General features: G+C 35.9%; 1 protein-coding gene across 1 annotated transcript in view; it reads left to right on the top strand.

The window, feature by feature from the left end:
• LOC134844989 (transformation/transcription domain-associated protein-like) overlaps positions 1–16,842 on the top strand; it is an 87,094-nt gene that overhangs the window by 60,405 nt on the left and 9,847 nt on the right. Inside the window, exons 24-32 of the mRNA XM_063861817.1 lie at positions 3,101–3,586; positions 3,977–4,254; positions 4,470–4,562; positions 4,881–5,091; positions 9,186–9,449; positions 9,723–10,001; positions 13,517–13,632; positions 13,852–14,175; positions 14,414–15,200. Of these exons, the coding sequence (XP_063717887.1) occupies positions 3,101–3,586; positions 3,977–4,254; positions 4,470–4,562; positions 4,881–5,091; positions 9,186–9,449; positions 9,723–10,001; positions 13,517–13,632; positions 13,852–14,175; positions 14,414–15,200 (2,838 nt within the window). The remainder of the gene's footprint in view (positions 1–3,100; positions 3,587–3,976; positions 4,255–4,469; positions 4,563–4,880; positions 5,092–9,185; positions 9,450–9,722; positions 10,002–13,516; positions 13,633–13,851; positions 14,176–14,413; positions 15,201–16,842) is intronic.

Below are 16,842 nucleotides of genomic sequence, written 5' to 3'. Positions count from 1 at the left end.
AGTGATGCATTATTTATTAAGGTCGTATTATTTCTTCACATTGCTTACAAATCCAGTTTTCTCTAATTACCCTTGCGATTTGCGAAGATATTACGTGCTTGATAATAAAGTCAAATTGAATGACGGTTTTTCAGAGTCAATGAATGTAGTTCAGGTTCTTATATAGTTCGTGATGTTTTTTTTTTTCGTTTCAATTTCAGGAAAAGTCTCTAAAATTTGTTCAGGCTCAAATTTACGTTTTCGCTGGTTATTTTTTGAAGTGTCACGAAATGAAAAAATACTCAGTTGTCTAGTTTTCTCAAAATGGGTCACTTTTACAATCAAAATGTCAGTCATAAATTGTTCTAGAATTTCAAGGAGCTGTAAGACTATCTTTTTGTTTTCTTTGAAACTCGAAATTTGGGAATTTTTTTCAAAAAATAAGTTGTGGTTTTCTCTTTACTTAAGTTCATTGACTCTTTTTCAACTATCTGATGGCTATGTTTGCCTAGTGTTAACGTCAACAATTGAAAAGACAAAAGCGTCCGGTTCGATATTTTGATTTTTATCCTTGTGATAAGCAAGGGTATTGTAATCGGGCACTAGACTGTTTTCATGCAAGTAACTTATTTAACAGAATGGTAAAATTTAGAAATGGTAATATTAAGTTCAGTTAATAATTAATTCACATTTTTTTTGCGTCTCCGGCACACTTGGTCTGGAGGTAACGCCTGGGACGGCAAAAGTCTCGGGTTCAAATCTGACAGGACCTGTTTTTTTTTCAAACGGGAAATTTTCCCTTTCAAAACAAAATTGTCGGCTTATCATATGTCTGCTTATATGTTGTCAACTTAGTTGCCACATCGTAGAGTTTTCTTTGCTATACGCAATTTTTATTGTAGGGGCTTTAGTGTTTTGATTTGCTTCTGCTGTTTGTAATTTTACAACCTTGTATTCGTAAATGTTTTGTTCGCTTTAAAACATTTTTATTCCCGATTAATATCGACTCGTTTTTCATAGGATTAGTGACTTAAGTTTCAGTCGTTCCAATGGAAACATATATTTTTTGCGCACCTTAATTGAACAATTTGCTGCAATATTCATAGGAATTATAGTTTAAGTTTTTCATGACAAAAATATTTTTTATCTGTTTTCTTTTTTCGGCTTGATAGGTTTCGACCTATTTTATATAGGTATAATAGCCTCATATTGCGTCTCAAAGCTTGTGTGTGCATGTGTGTGTTTTGAAGCCGAGGGGATTTAGCAATTTTTTAATAATTTTTTTTAGTCTTAATTTTTATTTTGGCTTTTTCGTTTTTCTTATTCATTTTTTTCGGCTCAATAGGTTTTGGTCTATTTTATATCGTCTTAGTGGCTTTATTCCGTTTAATTTGACGAGCAAATAAAACTTATTGTGGGTGTGCTTTGAGGGTGAGGGGACTTCTTAATTTTTTATAAATCTAAGCCTTATTGGTTTTCTTTTCGGCTTAAAGGGTTTCAACTACAATATTTTTGGCTTTCTCATCGCTTAATAGGTTTTTCTCCTGGTACTAATTTCTTGTTTAATTATTATTTTGGCTAGACTGATTCGTTTTGACAGATCTTGTGTTTTTTGACCCTATCGATTTTTTTCAGATTTAGCCGCTTTCATGTTTTGTATCGCAAGTGGCGCGAAGCGCAGCTCCGCCTTTGTGTTCAAAAATGCCAAACAGAATTTTTTTGAATTTCGATGAGTTGTAAGGCCATATATTCTCGAAATTCAAAAAATGACGTTTTTTCAAACAAAAAGTCAGTTTTTTTTGCTTTCAGTAGTCTTTTCTAATTGTTGGTTGTCTATGTATATTATTCCTAAATCTTATCGTTTCTAAATTTTGGAGCTTTGGTTAGCCTGTGTTTTTTTCTACCCAATTCCAATGCTTCAAAGAAAGCTTGTAGTTAATTAATGGTGGTGTTGTTTAAAAGCGCAAAAAATGCGATAGGTGTTATATTTCTTCTATCCAATTATTGCTTGATTATTGACCGTTTGATACATTTTTTTCAATGCTAATTCAACACTGGCAGAGTTGAACTGACTCTTTTAATTGTGCGAGTATAATTAACGCGTTGAAGTTTAGTGCGGCTTAAATGGTTTCGGTTTGTAATTTAGGTTTAGCTGCCTAAACTTACGTCGGTTGCCTAAACTTACGCCGGTTGCCGAGACTTAAGTGCGAAATTAGCTTTTTGTGCGGATGTTGACCATAGAATTTTGCCGGCTGAGATAATTTTTTTCTCAATGCCGATCGAATGCTGGCAATCGTCTTTCGAACGCATGAAGATTTGTCTTTATTTGATTTTTTTTTTTTCGTTTTACTTTTTTTTGACTCACCTGCTTTCGTCTGAATTTCATTCGGCTGGCTGCAATGTTGTATTGTTGTTTTTGTTGTATCGCAAGCGGTGCGAGCTCCGCTTTGCCTGAATTTTTAAACTACGTTTTCAAATCAATTTTTCAATTTAATCATTTTTCTACGAGGTCAATGAACACAGTGAAGACATTTATATAGGTCGTGTTATATTTTTTCGTTTTTTTTTCTTCAGAAAAGTCTTAAAATTTGTTCAAAACAAATTTAACGCTCATTTTCAAACTCTTTTATGAACTGAAAGACAATTTACGCTTTCCAGTTATCAAAGCGGAATTTACGCGAAAAACGTGTACGACTTCGATTTTCGAAAGCGAAATTTAATTTTCTGATTTCCAGTGGAATAAAAAAATTTTGCTTAATTTGTTTTCTAAAATTGGGTTAATTTTTGGTTTAATAATAATTGTGTTATGCAAAATTTGATCTTGAAATTGAAAGAGCTTCATGGGTTTTGAAAGAACTAAACTTTTTCTTTGTAATTTGACAGACAATTCAGTAATTCTGGTTAGTAATTTTTAGTATACAACTTAAAACGGCAAATCGCTACTGGAAACTCATTTGCGAAAAAGTTCCTGATTCAAAAGTTTTATAATTAATGAAGTGGATTTGCTTTGGAAGGTTTTGTGACACTTGCACAGCAACCAGGAACTCGTAACTCAATAGGGAGTAATCAAATAAATGTAGCATAATGGAAACTTATGTTTGTAACAATAGTGATATTTTAGCTGCTTCTCTCAGCTGACAAAGACACGAATTGCTTTGAGTTTAAGTTTCCAGAGGGACTGCAAAACAGCAGCATTGAAACTCATGGCTCATCGCCGAATGTTGAAAATATGAGTTTGGACGACAATAGTTCTGTAGAAAACGATCGACTGTCTCGAAAGGATTCCATAAGTACCGAATGGTCTAAGCGATTCATTTACGACTCTGACAAACAATTGAAACAGTTTGAAGTGTTTCTTGATTCCTTGGGACAATTGGCGAACAAATCGACTGAAATTGCACACAAGGTATGGATTGATTTGTTGCCACAAGCGTGGAGAAGTTTGACTGTGGCAAATCGGAAGACGTTGAGTGCCGAATTGAATCCGTTTCTGGTGAGTGGTGCTCACTTGATACAGAGGGATGCACCTATGAGTACAATGAAAACATTCTTGGAGGCACTGGGAAAATGTCAGCCGACTATCAGTTTGAGACCAGTCGCGTTGAAGGTAGAATTTGAAGGATTTTTCTCAACATTGTTTCTTTAAAAAAATTCAAATCATTTGGTGCTAGACCAAAATAAAAGTATGATGTATGCTTAAAGTTAGTGTCAAATGTCACCCTGAATAATTAATTTACCTAATGCGGATGTAAATATTTAGTTTTTTTTCCGATAATTTCTTTGAAATTTGGTGTCCGTTTGCGATGGCAGTCGCAAGCAAAACCGCATCGTGACTGACGTAGGGTTTTAATTAGATTTTTGACCATAAATGCAAATCTGAAGTAAACGAATCAGTGTTAGCAGTTATTTTGAAAATTTAACGAAATAGGTTGTTTTGAATAAGGGTTGGCTATCAAATATGAATTTCAAGTTTTATCATAGAAAATTTCCTGCTTAGTATATCGGTAAGAGTCACAACTCATGGCATCGTTCTCTCCTCTGGCTCGAGAATCTATACGACAAGCAACATCCGAACTCACTAGCAAAATTCCTAAAACCCTCTGGTGACCAAAATCATCAAGAGCTTCCCTCGCTCAACTCCCAGTTCAATGATTATTATGACACTCAGGATGCTAATGTGTGTCAGCCAAGGGACACTTTTGAGAATTTGTCATCGCTTTGTAAAAGCATGCACGAAGACGATTTGTGGGCGTCGTTGTGGATCAGCCATTCACAGTGAGTTTTGCTACTTGTTCCGATTTAGTGACGCACTCTTTTGAACTTTGGATTTGGATGTCAAAACAAATATTCAATTTTTTTTTTTACTATTTTTGAGACGCGAAACATAAAATTTTTTAGGGAACGCATTTATTTTTATGACAAAAAAAATTCAAACACTGAAAATGCAGAAATCAATGAAATTCCCCTTTGCTTACTGTAAAATGCTTCAGGTATCCCGAAACAGCAGCAGCCATCTCGTATCAGGTGCAGGGACTTCTAGTGGAGGCACAACAGACATACGAGACAGTGATCGCCAACGCCAGGCGAGAAGTAGTTTTCAAAAGCACCAAACCACGTCTACAAAAAAAATGAAATTAAAAAAATATAGTTTGTATGAAATGTAGGGACAAAATTTTGCGAGTGGACAAAATTGGGACGAGACGCCGCAAAATTTTTATTTTTGTCATTCTTATATCACCAGACATTGGCTCTAGTTTATGAGTTTTTTAAAATCAGTATATCAACAGAATTGGCTCATCAGTGAAAGATTCGGTTAGTGTTTTTTTTTCAGTTGGCCAGCCTTTTCAAAGTTTTGAAAAAAGTATTGCGCCTACTAGATTGTTAATTTTATCTTTTTTTAGGTCCCAGTTGGACTCGAACGTGGCCTCTCCCAGTGTGCTGAATGAGTTCCAGCTGTGGGAACAGGAGTGGGTGTGGTCATGCAGACAGCTGAATGAGTGGGAGGTGCTGGGGGAAGTGTGTCGCAGCGAGGACCATCCCAACCCCCACCTCATTTTAGACTGTGCCTGGAGAAATCAGGACTGGAATAAAGTCGAAGACAACCTAAACATCGTGAGTACATTTGTTCACTGTAGTTTCAGTTGGGACTTAAAACTTATATATATTTTTTAATCATTTGTTTTACCGATCAACTTGTGTCTGCTCAAAAGATTGTCGACTTTCTTGCCTCCTTGTACGTTTTGTTCCGTTGCTAATTAAATATTCAATCGTCTGGTATTTTTTCCTGGAATGAATTTCTATCGAGATATCAAGAAATTTAAAATTTTGGTAGACCTATTTTTTTCGCTAACTTTTTCGACTTCTAATGTTTTTACTGTTTTTGTTCCATCGCAAGTGGTGAGAAGCTCTGCTTCGTTTCTGTGTAGAAAATTAAGCTCCAAACAAATCAACTCGATTCAGGAACATCAGGTGCACGATTTAAGTTTTTCTCAAAATTCGTCCAATAGAACAGTAAGTTCAGACGCCCAGCTATTAACCGAAACAAAGAGTTTTGAGAGAAAAAAATCAGACGCCCAGCTATTAACCGAAGCTTACTACATGACTCTAAAAAACCACTGAAAGTTAAGGAAAAACAGGATTAAAATAACCATCATCATTGGAAGCTTGAAATGAAAAACTAAAATGTTGGAGAATTGCGACCTGAGAGGGCAAATAATACCTGTTAGCAGGTTGGAACATTCTTATCAGGCTGTAATAAATCTGAACTGAATGTCTACGCTTGAGGAAATACCATTGCAACAAACACGCTAGTTAAAACAGAAGTTAAAACTCTAGTGCAGAAAATAAAATGTATTCGTCGCTTCTGATAAATCTTGGACTCTTACGTTTCACTCAGGCGAGTCAGTAAATGACCTTATTGTCACAAAAAAATGACATTAAACGCAAAGTGGAAAAAATGAAGACAGAAAAAGAAACTTTGATCCATCTTGAAAGGTGAGCGATACAAAATTGCGAAAAGCTCATCAAGAAGAGGGATCTGAATCGAAAGAAAACAACAATTTTGCTTTCTTTCAGAGAAAAAGCAATAGTCGAGGTGTACGAGTCTCAATAGAAGGACTAAGTAATTATAATCCCATCACCTAGTGATCTGCAAAAATTGATGTTATCTTTGAGAATGTACAATTAAGCGCCGAAGCTTTTTCACTGGCAAAACGAAAGTTAAGTTGCAGACAACATTTTTGCAAATTTGCAGTAGCTACAAAGAATGGATCATCTAACGGAAAACGCAATGTTAACGTCTACAAAACAGCGCTATAATAAACTTTGAACACGAAACATGGAATTAACGACAGACGCCAGCGGTCTGAACAAAAAAGCTAGACGAACAAGAAGCACCTGCAGTGGATCAGATTAAACTTATTTCATTGAGACTTCCTTACAAGGTGTTACCATGTAGCTACATAATCATTCTGCTAAACGACCGAGACAGCGGTCAGAACAGCTCAAGCAGTTACAATTGATTCATGATAAACATATCATCTAACGCTTGATCATCATAATTGATTATCATGAATTGAGGTGGTGGCGTAATAGATTTAGCTAGTGCAAAGTAAATTTAATTATGTACATATTTTATACGACGCTTCAAATTTTGACAGACGCTCCGAGTTCTATTTAAATGAAAAGTATTTGATTTTATGAAGATATGTATAATCATTTAAAAAATGCAGTAATAAATGATCAGCCAAGTTTTTAGAGAGGTTATGTGAAGTTCTTAATTAGCGTCTGGCTATTTTATGCTGAAATAGTTAGTTATCAGATTTTATATAACAAAAAACTCCCTGTGACCATTGTGTTTGAGTTAATATTTGCATCATGCAAACAAAGATATAGCTCACTTATAACATTTTGGTTCTGAGCTGAAAAAAGTCAGAATTGATCTGCAAGAGTTATTAAAATTTTAGAACTTTTTTTCATCAAGTTATCAGAGATGCATTAGACGCATCTAACCCAAGCATTCCTCAGTTAAAGGTTCGCCTGACCGCTCAATCATTCATGCAGAATCAGATATCTGAAGGACAAGAAATAATCAATTTGAGTGATTTACTATTTTCTCTTATTTTTCAGTTTTTCTTTTCATTCAATCGCAATTTATTAAAAGAAAAACAGATTTTAAAAAAGAAAAATTCTGAAATATTTTTCCTTGCCTTAGTGTTTTGTTACTGAAATAATTGTGATGGGAACCTTTCTTGGTACTGAATTAGAAACCATTTATTTTTGTTTCAACTTTGTTTTATCAAAACGTGTCAGTCATAAAAAAATTTCATTCAGTTTTTTTTTTGTAAATGATTTCAATGGATACGTATAATCCTGAAAAAGTTGGACCCGCCAAAACAGAAACGAAAATTTACCATTTCTAAGGTGCAACGAAATGCTTAACAGTATGATTGCGTGCAATGGGGATACAGAATGGACCTATTCGAGTCGTTTTTTTCCTGTTGCGTTTATTTTGATCGATGTGGTGGAACGAAGCAGTTTTCGGGTTAATCATGTGGCGATGAAACGGTATGATGTGTTATTGTGGAACGATAGGTATAGACAAAAGGGCGAACATTGGAATGACGACTGCAAGATTAAAATATGAGGGGATCAATTAGATGAAGCACTTGTTCTCTCAGCCCTGACGGGCCGGAAAACAGGTGGAGAAGCTGCAGTTTATACTGAACATGTTTTTGAAAATGGAAATAAGGAGACAATTGTCTCAACTATAGACATGGAGAAAAAATCCGAGGAGATACGAAAATGAATTAGACATAATTTATCATAGAATGAACGTAAAATTATTGGCACCGATACATAGAAAACGACGAGCCTGTGTTCACTTGACACAAGTGTGTTTATCTTTAATTGGTCATTGCGTATCAGTCATTAGTGCCTTCCACATAGTTCTGCGCGCCTTGATCATCGTTTGGGGTTAACTGTCGTTGGCTTCCCGCCGGCGCATTCACGTAAGCTTGGTTGTTGTTCTCTCTCCTTTGTGTAATTTGTGTCACCGGTGGCTCTTCATTAATACCATCATGGCTTTCTTCATCTCTTTCAATGGCGACAGTGCCCGCTTCAGGGACTTGAGCATACTTGAGACCAGTAATGGTGGCAGTGATACTTTCTGAGGGTTCAATTTTTATCACGTGCATCGAATGCATCCCGGCTACCAAGTCGTCTTCGGTTTTTGAGGGCTTAAACCATCCCATCAAGGAAAAGCCACCCTCTTCATTTACAGCATTAACAACTTCACTGACACTTTTTTCAACTGGATCGGGTCGGAAGAAGCCAAGTGGGGTTTGATCGCAGCAGCATCAGCGACGAAAATGGATAACACGGACCGGAAGTGGAATGAAACCTGGCAATCCTGACTATGAACGTCCTGAATTTCCTCACATTCCACTCGCCCTGACAGTCAATTTCTGCTATTTCCGTATTTCTCCACCTAAACACATTTTTTTTCATCATCGCCACCTGTGGGGAAACCGTCACAGAGGTAACCCGAACAAACACGAGGCTGCAGAGCTTTGCTTTTTAGCGCCAAAATCTTGGTCTTAAGAGCAAACCACTTCATATTGATGGTGTTGTCCAGATCGTAAGGAGGCTTAACTGTGTATGTAAACCTATGGGTGTTGTCGGGGATGAAGGGCTCGTCAGTGGTGAGGAGAAAATTATTCTCCTCGTACAGCCTTCCTTTGACGTCAACGTTCATGAGCCACAATGGGGATCCGGGCGTAATGTGCTGGAAGTATCTGGTGGCAATTCTTGTTTTCACAGGCGTTTCCGCAATCATACATACGACGTCGCTGTCGCCTGGAATCCCGATTTTGAGGAACATATCGTAGGTTTTTTGCAAGCCCATTCTTACTTTGCTGGATGAACTGGGCCGCGATCAGTTCTTTGGTTTTTTTAGGCTACGTTTTTTCAAATTGTACGTAGGCGCAAATCTGGCAGCATAATCGGTTTTTTTTTCAGAAATGAATTATTGAAAAATTACTCTATTTTTCTTATTAGATCATCAATAATCTAATGAACGAGAAAGAAATATTCAATTATGTAATATGTATGAAATCAAAGGCACTAAATAAAAGGACATTTGGCTAAATGCAATCTATGTAAGTTGAAAGGATGGTAAAATTTTATGTAACTTTCTTTTAAATCAGGTCGAAATCAACAGTGCGCGTGAGAATGCCTGGAAGTACCAAATAATCCGAGGCTACCTGGCAGTATTTAAGCCTGACTCGCACCAGGTCCAAGGGGGCAACGCGTCATCGGGCGGGGGCAACGCAGCCGAAGCAAGTGGGGCGTCTCCAGGGAACCAGCAACTGGCTATGGAGACTGCTGTATCAAATGGGATTTCATTGGCAATCAAAGAGTGGAATCGACTTCCGAAAGTGGTGTCCCTGGCACATATCCCACTTTTGCAAGTAATCACAATATTGAATTTGTTTGATTTTGCTTAGCAGTTATTGGGTTACTGATTTTTTGTAAGGCATGTTCATTAAAATGCATCAAAGGCTGAATCGCATGAACTTTTATGGAAGCATCTTTGGTGTGATGAAAGAGCAGCTTTGAAAAGTTTGAAGAAACCATTGCTCTGAAGCTAAATATTTGCCATTTTTTCGCTGAAATCAGCAAATGGGATGTTGAACATCAAATTTGTTTCCAGCGTGAAATTCTAGCTTTGTGGTTGCTTTCAGGGAAGTCACCAACTGGTCGAGGTCACAGAAGCCCACCAGATCCAAGTGGGCATAACACAGCAGTCCATCAATCGATCCTCTTCTCTACAAGACATGAAGTCGGTGGTTAAAGCGTGGAAGAACAGACTGGCGACCACAAGTGACGATCTGAGCTGCTGGAGTGACCTATTCCTGTGGAGACATCACAGCTACTCGGCTATCATAAATGCATTTGAAGTGCAACAGCCACAGCTCTCGCCCTTCGGACAGACTTCGCCAGTGGGAACGCAGAACGAACCGGTGAGCATTAAGTATCTGATACCAAAGGAGCTCTTAGAACCTAACTTTTTAATTTATCGGTGGTGTCAAGTTTTAATCGGTGGTGTAAGACAACAATTAAAAAATGTTTTTCTAAAAGATGTTTTTGGGCAATGCATATATAAACAACTGAAATTTTTTTTGATGAACGAATGAAAGTTTATTTGAATCGGAAAGAAATGATTTTAATTCGCAATCTCTAAAACCTCTGTTAGGTATAAGTAATTCTAAATGTTAAGTATTCCCGTTGTAAAGATTGTTGTTTAGGAGTTGGTGAACGTAATTCAGTCTCTTATAAAGGTCAAGATAATTTTTTGTTCCGTTTTTTTTTAAATGGAAAAGTCTCAAAGTTTGTTGAGGCTCAATTTTTTTTGCGGTTTGACTCTTGATTTCTTTTTAAGTTCAGTTCATTTCCTTTGTAAGAATGAAGGCAAATGCAACTATCGATCAGCAAAAGTTTATAGTCACTAAAAAGCGATCGACTTCTATCTTCGAAATTGGAATTGTGTTTTCTGATTTCCCTTCGGAATTTTTTTTTTCAATATTCTCAATTTGGGCTAATTTAATCAAAAACCGCCGGTCATAAATTTTCTGAAATTCAACGTGCTTTAAGAGCTTTGTTTTTTTCGTTTAAAATATATTTTTTTAATTATATTTTTTCTCTTGCGTTCGTTGCCTCTTTTCCAACTGTCTATTGGCTATGTTTGATATATTTGAAACAAATTTGATTGAAAAAATTGTATTTGACTTTGCTTGCTCATGATTAAAAATAAGCATATTAACACAAGGAAAGACTGTGTGATGGTATGAATTCTCTTTTTTTCCAACCTAAGTCGCAAATATTAGTGTTCATTTTGATCAATTACCAGCTATTAAGTACAGCCATTGCTAAGTATATGACCACGGACTATTTTTTTTACAAATAGTAGCATTTTAGCTTCAAGGTATCATGGATCTGTAGCGTAGAGGTAGGGAAGAAGACCAGCAGCAAAATAGGAGGGATCGAACCTGGGCCGGATGAACTTTTTAGAGGAGGGTCGGATGTTTTTATGAACTTTTTCGGACTAGTTAAAATGCGTCCGGTCTATAAATTGAGGCATATTAGTTGGTAAATTTCTTTATAAGAGTAATGAACGTAGTAAAGATTCTTATATAGGTCTTGCTGATTTTTCGTTATGTTTTTTTTTTTCAGGAAAAGTCTAAAAATCTATAATAACTACAGATGTGCATTCATACATATTAATGCATTTATGAATGCACTTAGGTATATATGCACTTTTTGAGTTCAATTGAAATGCATCTGCTAAAAGTGACTTAAATAGGACTGTCCAAATGCGAACGTGGAAATGAAGCAAAAAGTCGTGAACGATTTCTAGTTTCGAAAGTGGAATTTAATTTTTAGATTTACTGCGGAATAAAAACTTTACCTGTTGATGCAATTTTCTCGAGTTGGGTTAATGTTATCGAAAATGCGCCAATCATAAATCGTTCTAGAAATTAAAAGAGCTTAAAAGGAAACTATTTTTTTCTGTGAAATTCGAAAGTTGAGATTTTTTCTACAAAGTCAGTGTTTTTCTTATGTTTACTTGCGTTCATTACTCTTTTCCAATCTTCGATTAGCTATGTTCGGCTTCATGATTGCATACGCTACTTATTTAGCTATTGTGGATCCTATTTGGGCGTTACATGGATTTTTTTGCTCTGATGTTTTTTCTAACAAGTTGAAAATTATCTAATAATCATAGCAGATTTTTAAGTTTAGATTTTCAAGGCGATTTCTGATCTTAAGGTTGGAAAAAATAGTCATTTTTTCTATTTAGTTGAGTTCCTTAACAAGTTTTTAACATATCGTAAAGTGTATTTTTTTCCATGGTAAGAAAACATCGAATAGTGCGGAATTGGAGACTAGTTTTTCAAAAATTGGTTTTCATTTTTTTTGCATCCTTTGAGTTCATAAACGCTTTATTTTTATCTATACTCAATGTAATAATGGCTTACTAAATTCAAAATCATCAACCGAATGAATTTTCACAATAAGGAGTGCACTATAAAAATGTGTTATCATCAAGTATTCACAAATTAGAGAAATGTTATAAAAAAAATGGCAAACAACTTTTGATATGATCAAAATATATTTTAATGATTTTTTAAGAGAAAGATGAAAGTCCACTTTTTGGGAGTTTGATGCTTCTTTTTTAAATTGCGTTGGCGTGTTGTTGCTACTTTTTTGATCGGTGTTTCGTTTTACAACATTTGTCAAGTTGGTTTTCGATTTGAGTTCTTGTGCGCGTACGTTTTTATGTACGTCAATTTTCAAAGCTCTCAACTGATCATTCCAGATTGTGGCAACCTAATTAGCCCCATGTTTTCCTAGTAGCCGCAATTGATGTATTTCAGTACTTGATCTTCCGACCATTTAAAAAATGGGGAGGAACTTTGTATTCGGGTGTTTTAGTTTTTTCTTTTTTTTTGTTTTCCACGCATATCAGCTACCACAAATAATCATCGAGAGAGTTGAGTGATATATCATATTGAAGCATGTCGTACTTTCGTGATTCGTACAACATCAAAAAACTTTTCCCAGCTTCGAGAAAAATCAGTTCGAAATTTTTGGTTTTTCGTCTGAATGCGAGCGAGCAGGCTTACAATGGCTTATTTTAATGGTTTGGAAGCTAAGAATAGCCTAATTTAAAACGTAAAAAAAAATAGTTTAACTCGAGTAAAGTTAGTTATTTTTATTATTTTAGCGGCTTTGGAATATTAAATTTAGTTTCGAAAAACTGCAAAAAAAAATATTTTATTTGTTTTTTTTGATCTTTTTGATTCGAATTTTTAAAATTTTTTTTCGTTTTTCAGTAAATTTCTACTTAACTGCTATAATTGTCGAGTATGGCTAATCTTTAATTTTTCGTTTAGATCCTTTTATCACATCACGCCGAAAAAACGTCACTAATTTGTAAAAAGTTTCTTTATATTTTGTAAGACTATGGTCGGAGCATTCTGGACTACTAGCACGGTAACCGGCTATCCTTGTTACTATTAGAAATGGATTTCTTGCATGTAATTTTCCTCTATTTGCTTATTTTTTGTCACCTAATTAATTATTTGCAATTTTTTTTTATTGTGTTTGCGAAGTGTAGCTTTTCTGTTATTTTTTTTTTCGATCACCAATGGCGCGAAACTGCAAGATTCTGTTGCTCTTTTTTTCCACGAAAACTCATTTACCACAATTTAACGTCGGATTTGTGAACAATGACTTCTTAGTATCTAGAGGAGTGCATTTTCCTGAAAACTTGTGTGCAATGCAAAAAGATCAACCGTGTTTTCTCAAACCTACAAACACCTTCCCTTCTAAAATTGTATTGTAGGGTGAATCATGGCCAAATGGTTTAGGAAATTGTACCTGTATCGAATTTTTGAAAGCTTTTCTTCACGCGACTACCTGCAGTCCGCTATCCTAGCCTGCGCAGAAACCAGCTATTCTTTGTTTCTTTTAGACCCAGAACCCCTATGCCATGCAGGGTGTACACGCACAGGCTCAAGCCATCATCGCGTTCGGACAGATTGCCAGGAAACAGGGTCTATACTCTGTCTGTCTCGAATCTCTTGCACGGTAAGTTGAAGTTGTTTTGTAAAACGAAAAAAATGGATGTTTTTATTTCGAAATGGTATCTTTCTTTTTGACCCCTTGAAATTTAAATTTGAAGATTGAATGATTCTTAAATGTTTTTTTTTGTAAATTTATGTCTTTTTTGTATTGCATCATGGAATCCTTTTCGGTGAAAATAATTTGAGCAGTTGTTAAAACTGTACGATGTTTTTTTTATTTCAGCATCCACGCAATAGCAAGTGTGCCAATTGTTGACTGCTATCAGAAAATACTTCAACAAATAAAGTGCTATTTGAAACTCTCCGAGGGCACGGAAACGTCTGAGCTGAGAAAAGGTCTAGACGTCATAGACCAGACGAACTTGAAGTACTTCAACCCTGAGATGATTTCGGACTTCTACGCTCTCAAAGGCATGTTTCTCAATCTACTGGGCGAGTCAGAAGAGGCGAACCGGTCTTTCAGTGCAGCAGTTCAGTTCAACGACAACTCAATCAAGTCTTGGTGTTACTGGGGCGACTACTTCAGAACCGTTTTCTTGTCCTCAAAGTAAGCAGCCGAAATTAGTGAGCTAGTTAAGAAAATGGGAATATGATTCAGTGCAAATCACAGTCAATAATTTCATCACCAATTCCTTGTATAGATAACGAGAGTTGAAAGTTATACTTGCTTATTAAAACCGAGCGTGTGACTAAAAAAGGCCGAGAACATGTAACCTTGTTGAGTATATAAAGGTGCGTAAGGAAGTCATTACAATTTCATCTTAACCTGAAATGTTACAATTTAGGGATACGGAGTTTGCAAAGTCAGCTATATTGTGCTACCTACATTCATGCAGACATCAGAAAGAGAACAAAAGTAGAGTCAATATGGCTAAGACTCTCTCATTTCTCCCTCACGATGACGAGTCAAATCAGATAGCAGAAGCTATCGAAAAGTGTTCTCCCGGAGTACCTACTGTGCATTGGAACCACTGGATTCCACAGATCTGCACTAGTCTGTTGAGAAAAGAAGGAAGCCACATGATTAATATTCTGCTCAACGTTGCTAAAGTCTACCCGCAATCAGTCTATTTTCCTATTAGGACTATATACACGTACCTGAAGACACGGATACAACAAGAACATAGCTCGCATTTTGAGGAGGTTTCAAGTCCGGTGAAGGAACCAATGAGTAACGAACCATCATCTGTCAAAGCGGTGGACTCGGTTGAAAATATGGACACTAACCAGCAATCAATCAAAACACCGCAAACGCCAATGGATGTTCAGACAGCCTCGAGCTCAAATACAGTCAATGAATCATCAGAAATAGAAATGACATCTCACAACAAAACAGCAGACTCCGATCAATCAGAGCAGCCTAGTGTTCAAACTCACGCGATGAGCGGAGTCGCTAATTCTCCATCTAGGCCTCCGAGTGTTTCGTCTAATTCATCTGCTGTACGAAATTCGGCTTTGAGTGCTTCCTATTCGAAGTATAAAGTTCCGCTCAGGTTCTGCACCAAGGTGATTTTCGCGCAAAGAGATGCCCATCCGACTTTGCTGGCAGCGCTGGAGAGCATCGCTGATCAGGTTAATTGAATATGTTATGAAATTAATTGTTAATTGATAATTATTTGTATTAACTTCCTCTTATTAAGAGTCGATGAATGTCGTTTCTTTCCCTTTAATAACTTTGTAAACAGGACTATTTTCCTCTGGACTCATTTCCTGAACGCTTTTGTTGGACAATAAATTTAGCGCTACATATATTTTTTGTGCGTGCTAGCGTTTAAATTTTTTTATATTGGAAATTATCTTTGTTGGTTGCAGGGGCGGATCTAGGATTTTCTCGAGGGCGTCCGCTCCCCCCCCCCTAAATCCGATCCTGGTCGGTTGTAATTTTCCTAGCTCACTTTGTTAAAACTTCAATTTTTTTAGTTTTTGTATTCTCGTTTATGGGTTTGTATTTTCCTCATTATGGGTTTGATAGGTTTTGGTATTATATCGACTTAATGCATTTATCTTATTTTATACGTTTGACTAGCAAAAGAGGTTTTTTGTGTGTGTGTATGTACTTTGATTGTGAGGTGGACTTAACATTTTATTCCTTACCTTTTTTGCCTTTTTTCTTTTTTTATTGGCTTAATAGCTTTCGGCCTATATTATATCGGCTTAGTGACCTCCTAATATGTCGTTTGACGAACTGTATGTATGTTTTAAATGTGAGAGGGACTTAATAACTTTTTATTCGTCTTAACGTTTTTTGGCTTTTTTCTTTTTTTATTGGCTTAATAGCTTTCGGCCTATATTATATCGACTTAGTGACCTCCTAATATGTCGTTTGACGAACTGTATGTATGTTTTAAATGTGAGGGGGACTTAATAACTTTTTATTCGTCTTAACTTTTTTGGCTTTTTTCTTTTTTTATTGGCTTAATAGCTTTCGGCCTATATTATATCGGCTTAGTGACCTCCTAATATGTCGTTTGACGAACTGTATGTATGTTTTAAATGTGAGGGGTACTTATTAACTTTTTATTAGTCTTTCATTTTTTGACTTTGTTTCGGCTTGTTTTTTGTTTTCTGTTTTTTTTTCGGTTTGTTTCGGCCAATATTAGATCGGTTTAGTGGTTTCATATTGTTTGATTTGACGTGCGAATAAAGTTTTTGTGTTTGTATGTAATTCAGGGCGAGGGGGACTAAATATTTGTTTTTGAATGTTCGGCTTTGTTACCGCTTGATAATTTTTTTGATGCTTATTTTACATTCTATTGTCTTGGTAAGTTTCTAGCTTAACGTTTTCATTTTTCTGGTTTAACGATAGATCCAGTTTTGAACATATATACAGTTCAACTTGACGTTTTCGAAGTTTTTTGATTTTTTTCCGACTTGGTGGATTTCTTGTTTCAAATCCCAAGTGGTGCGGAGCTCAGCTTCGCCTCTGTGTTTTAAGTTGAGTTCATTTCCTTTGAAAGAAGGTAAACTGCACTATTGCACAGCAAAACTGTAGTGTCGCTGTAAAACTTGATTTCCCAGCGGAATAAAAACTTTACCTATCGATTCAATTTTGAATCAAACTGGGTTCATTTTAACAAAAATTTCTCTCATTATTTTTTGAAATTCATTGTCTTTTTTCGAATTGTTCTTTCGTTTAGTTTTTATGTTTCCTACTTTTCATTGACTCTTTTTCATTTATCTGTTGGCTATGTTTTAGATGGCTTGGTTTTTTAGA

The sequence above is a fragment of the Symsagittifera roscoffensis genome, chromosome 4, assembly GCF_963678635.1.
Source record: "Symsagittifera roscoffensis chromosome 4, txSymRosc1.1, whole genome shotgun sequence".
NCBI classification, from domain to species: Eukaryota; Metazoa; Xenacoelomorpha; order Acoela; family Convolutidae; genus Symsagittifera; species Symsagittifera roscoffensis.
This window is presented reverse-complemented; position numbering and strand designations above follow the sequence as displayed.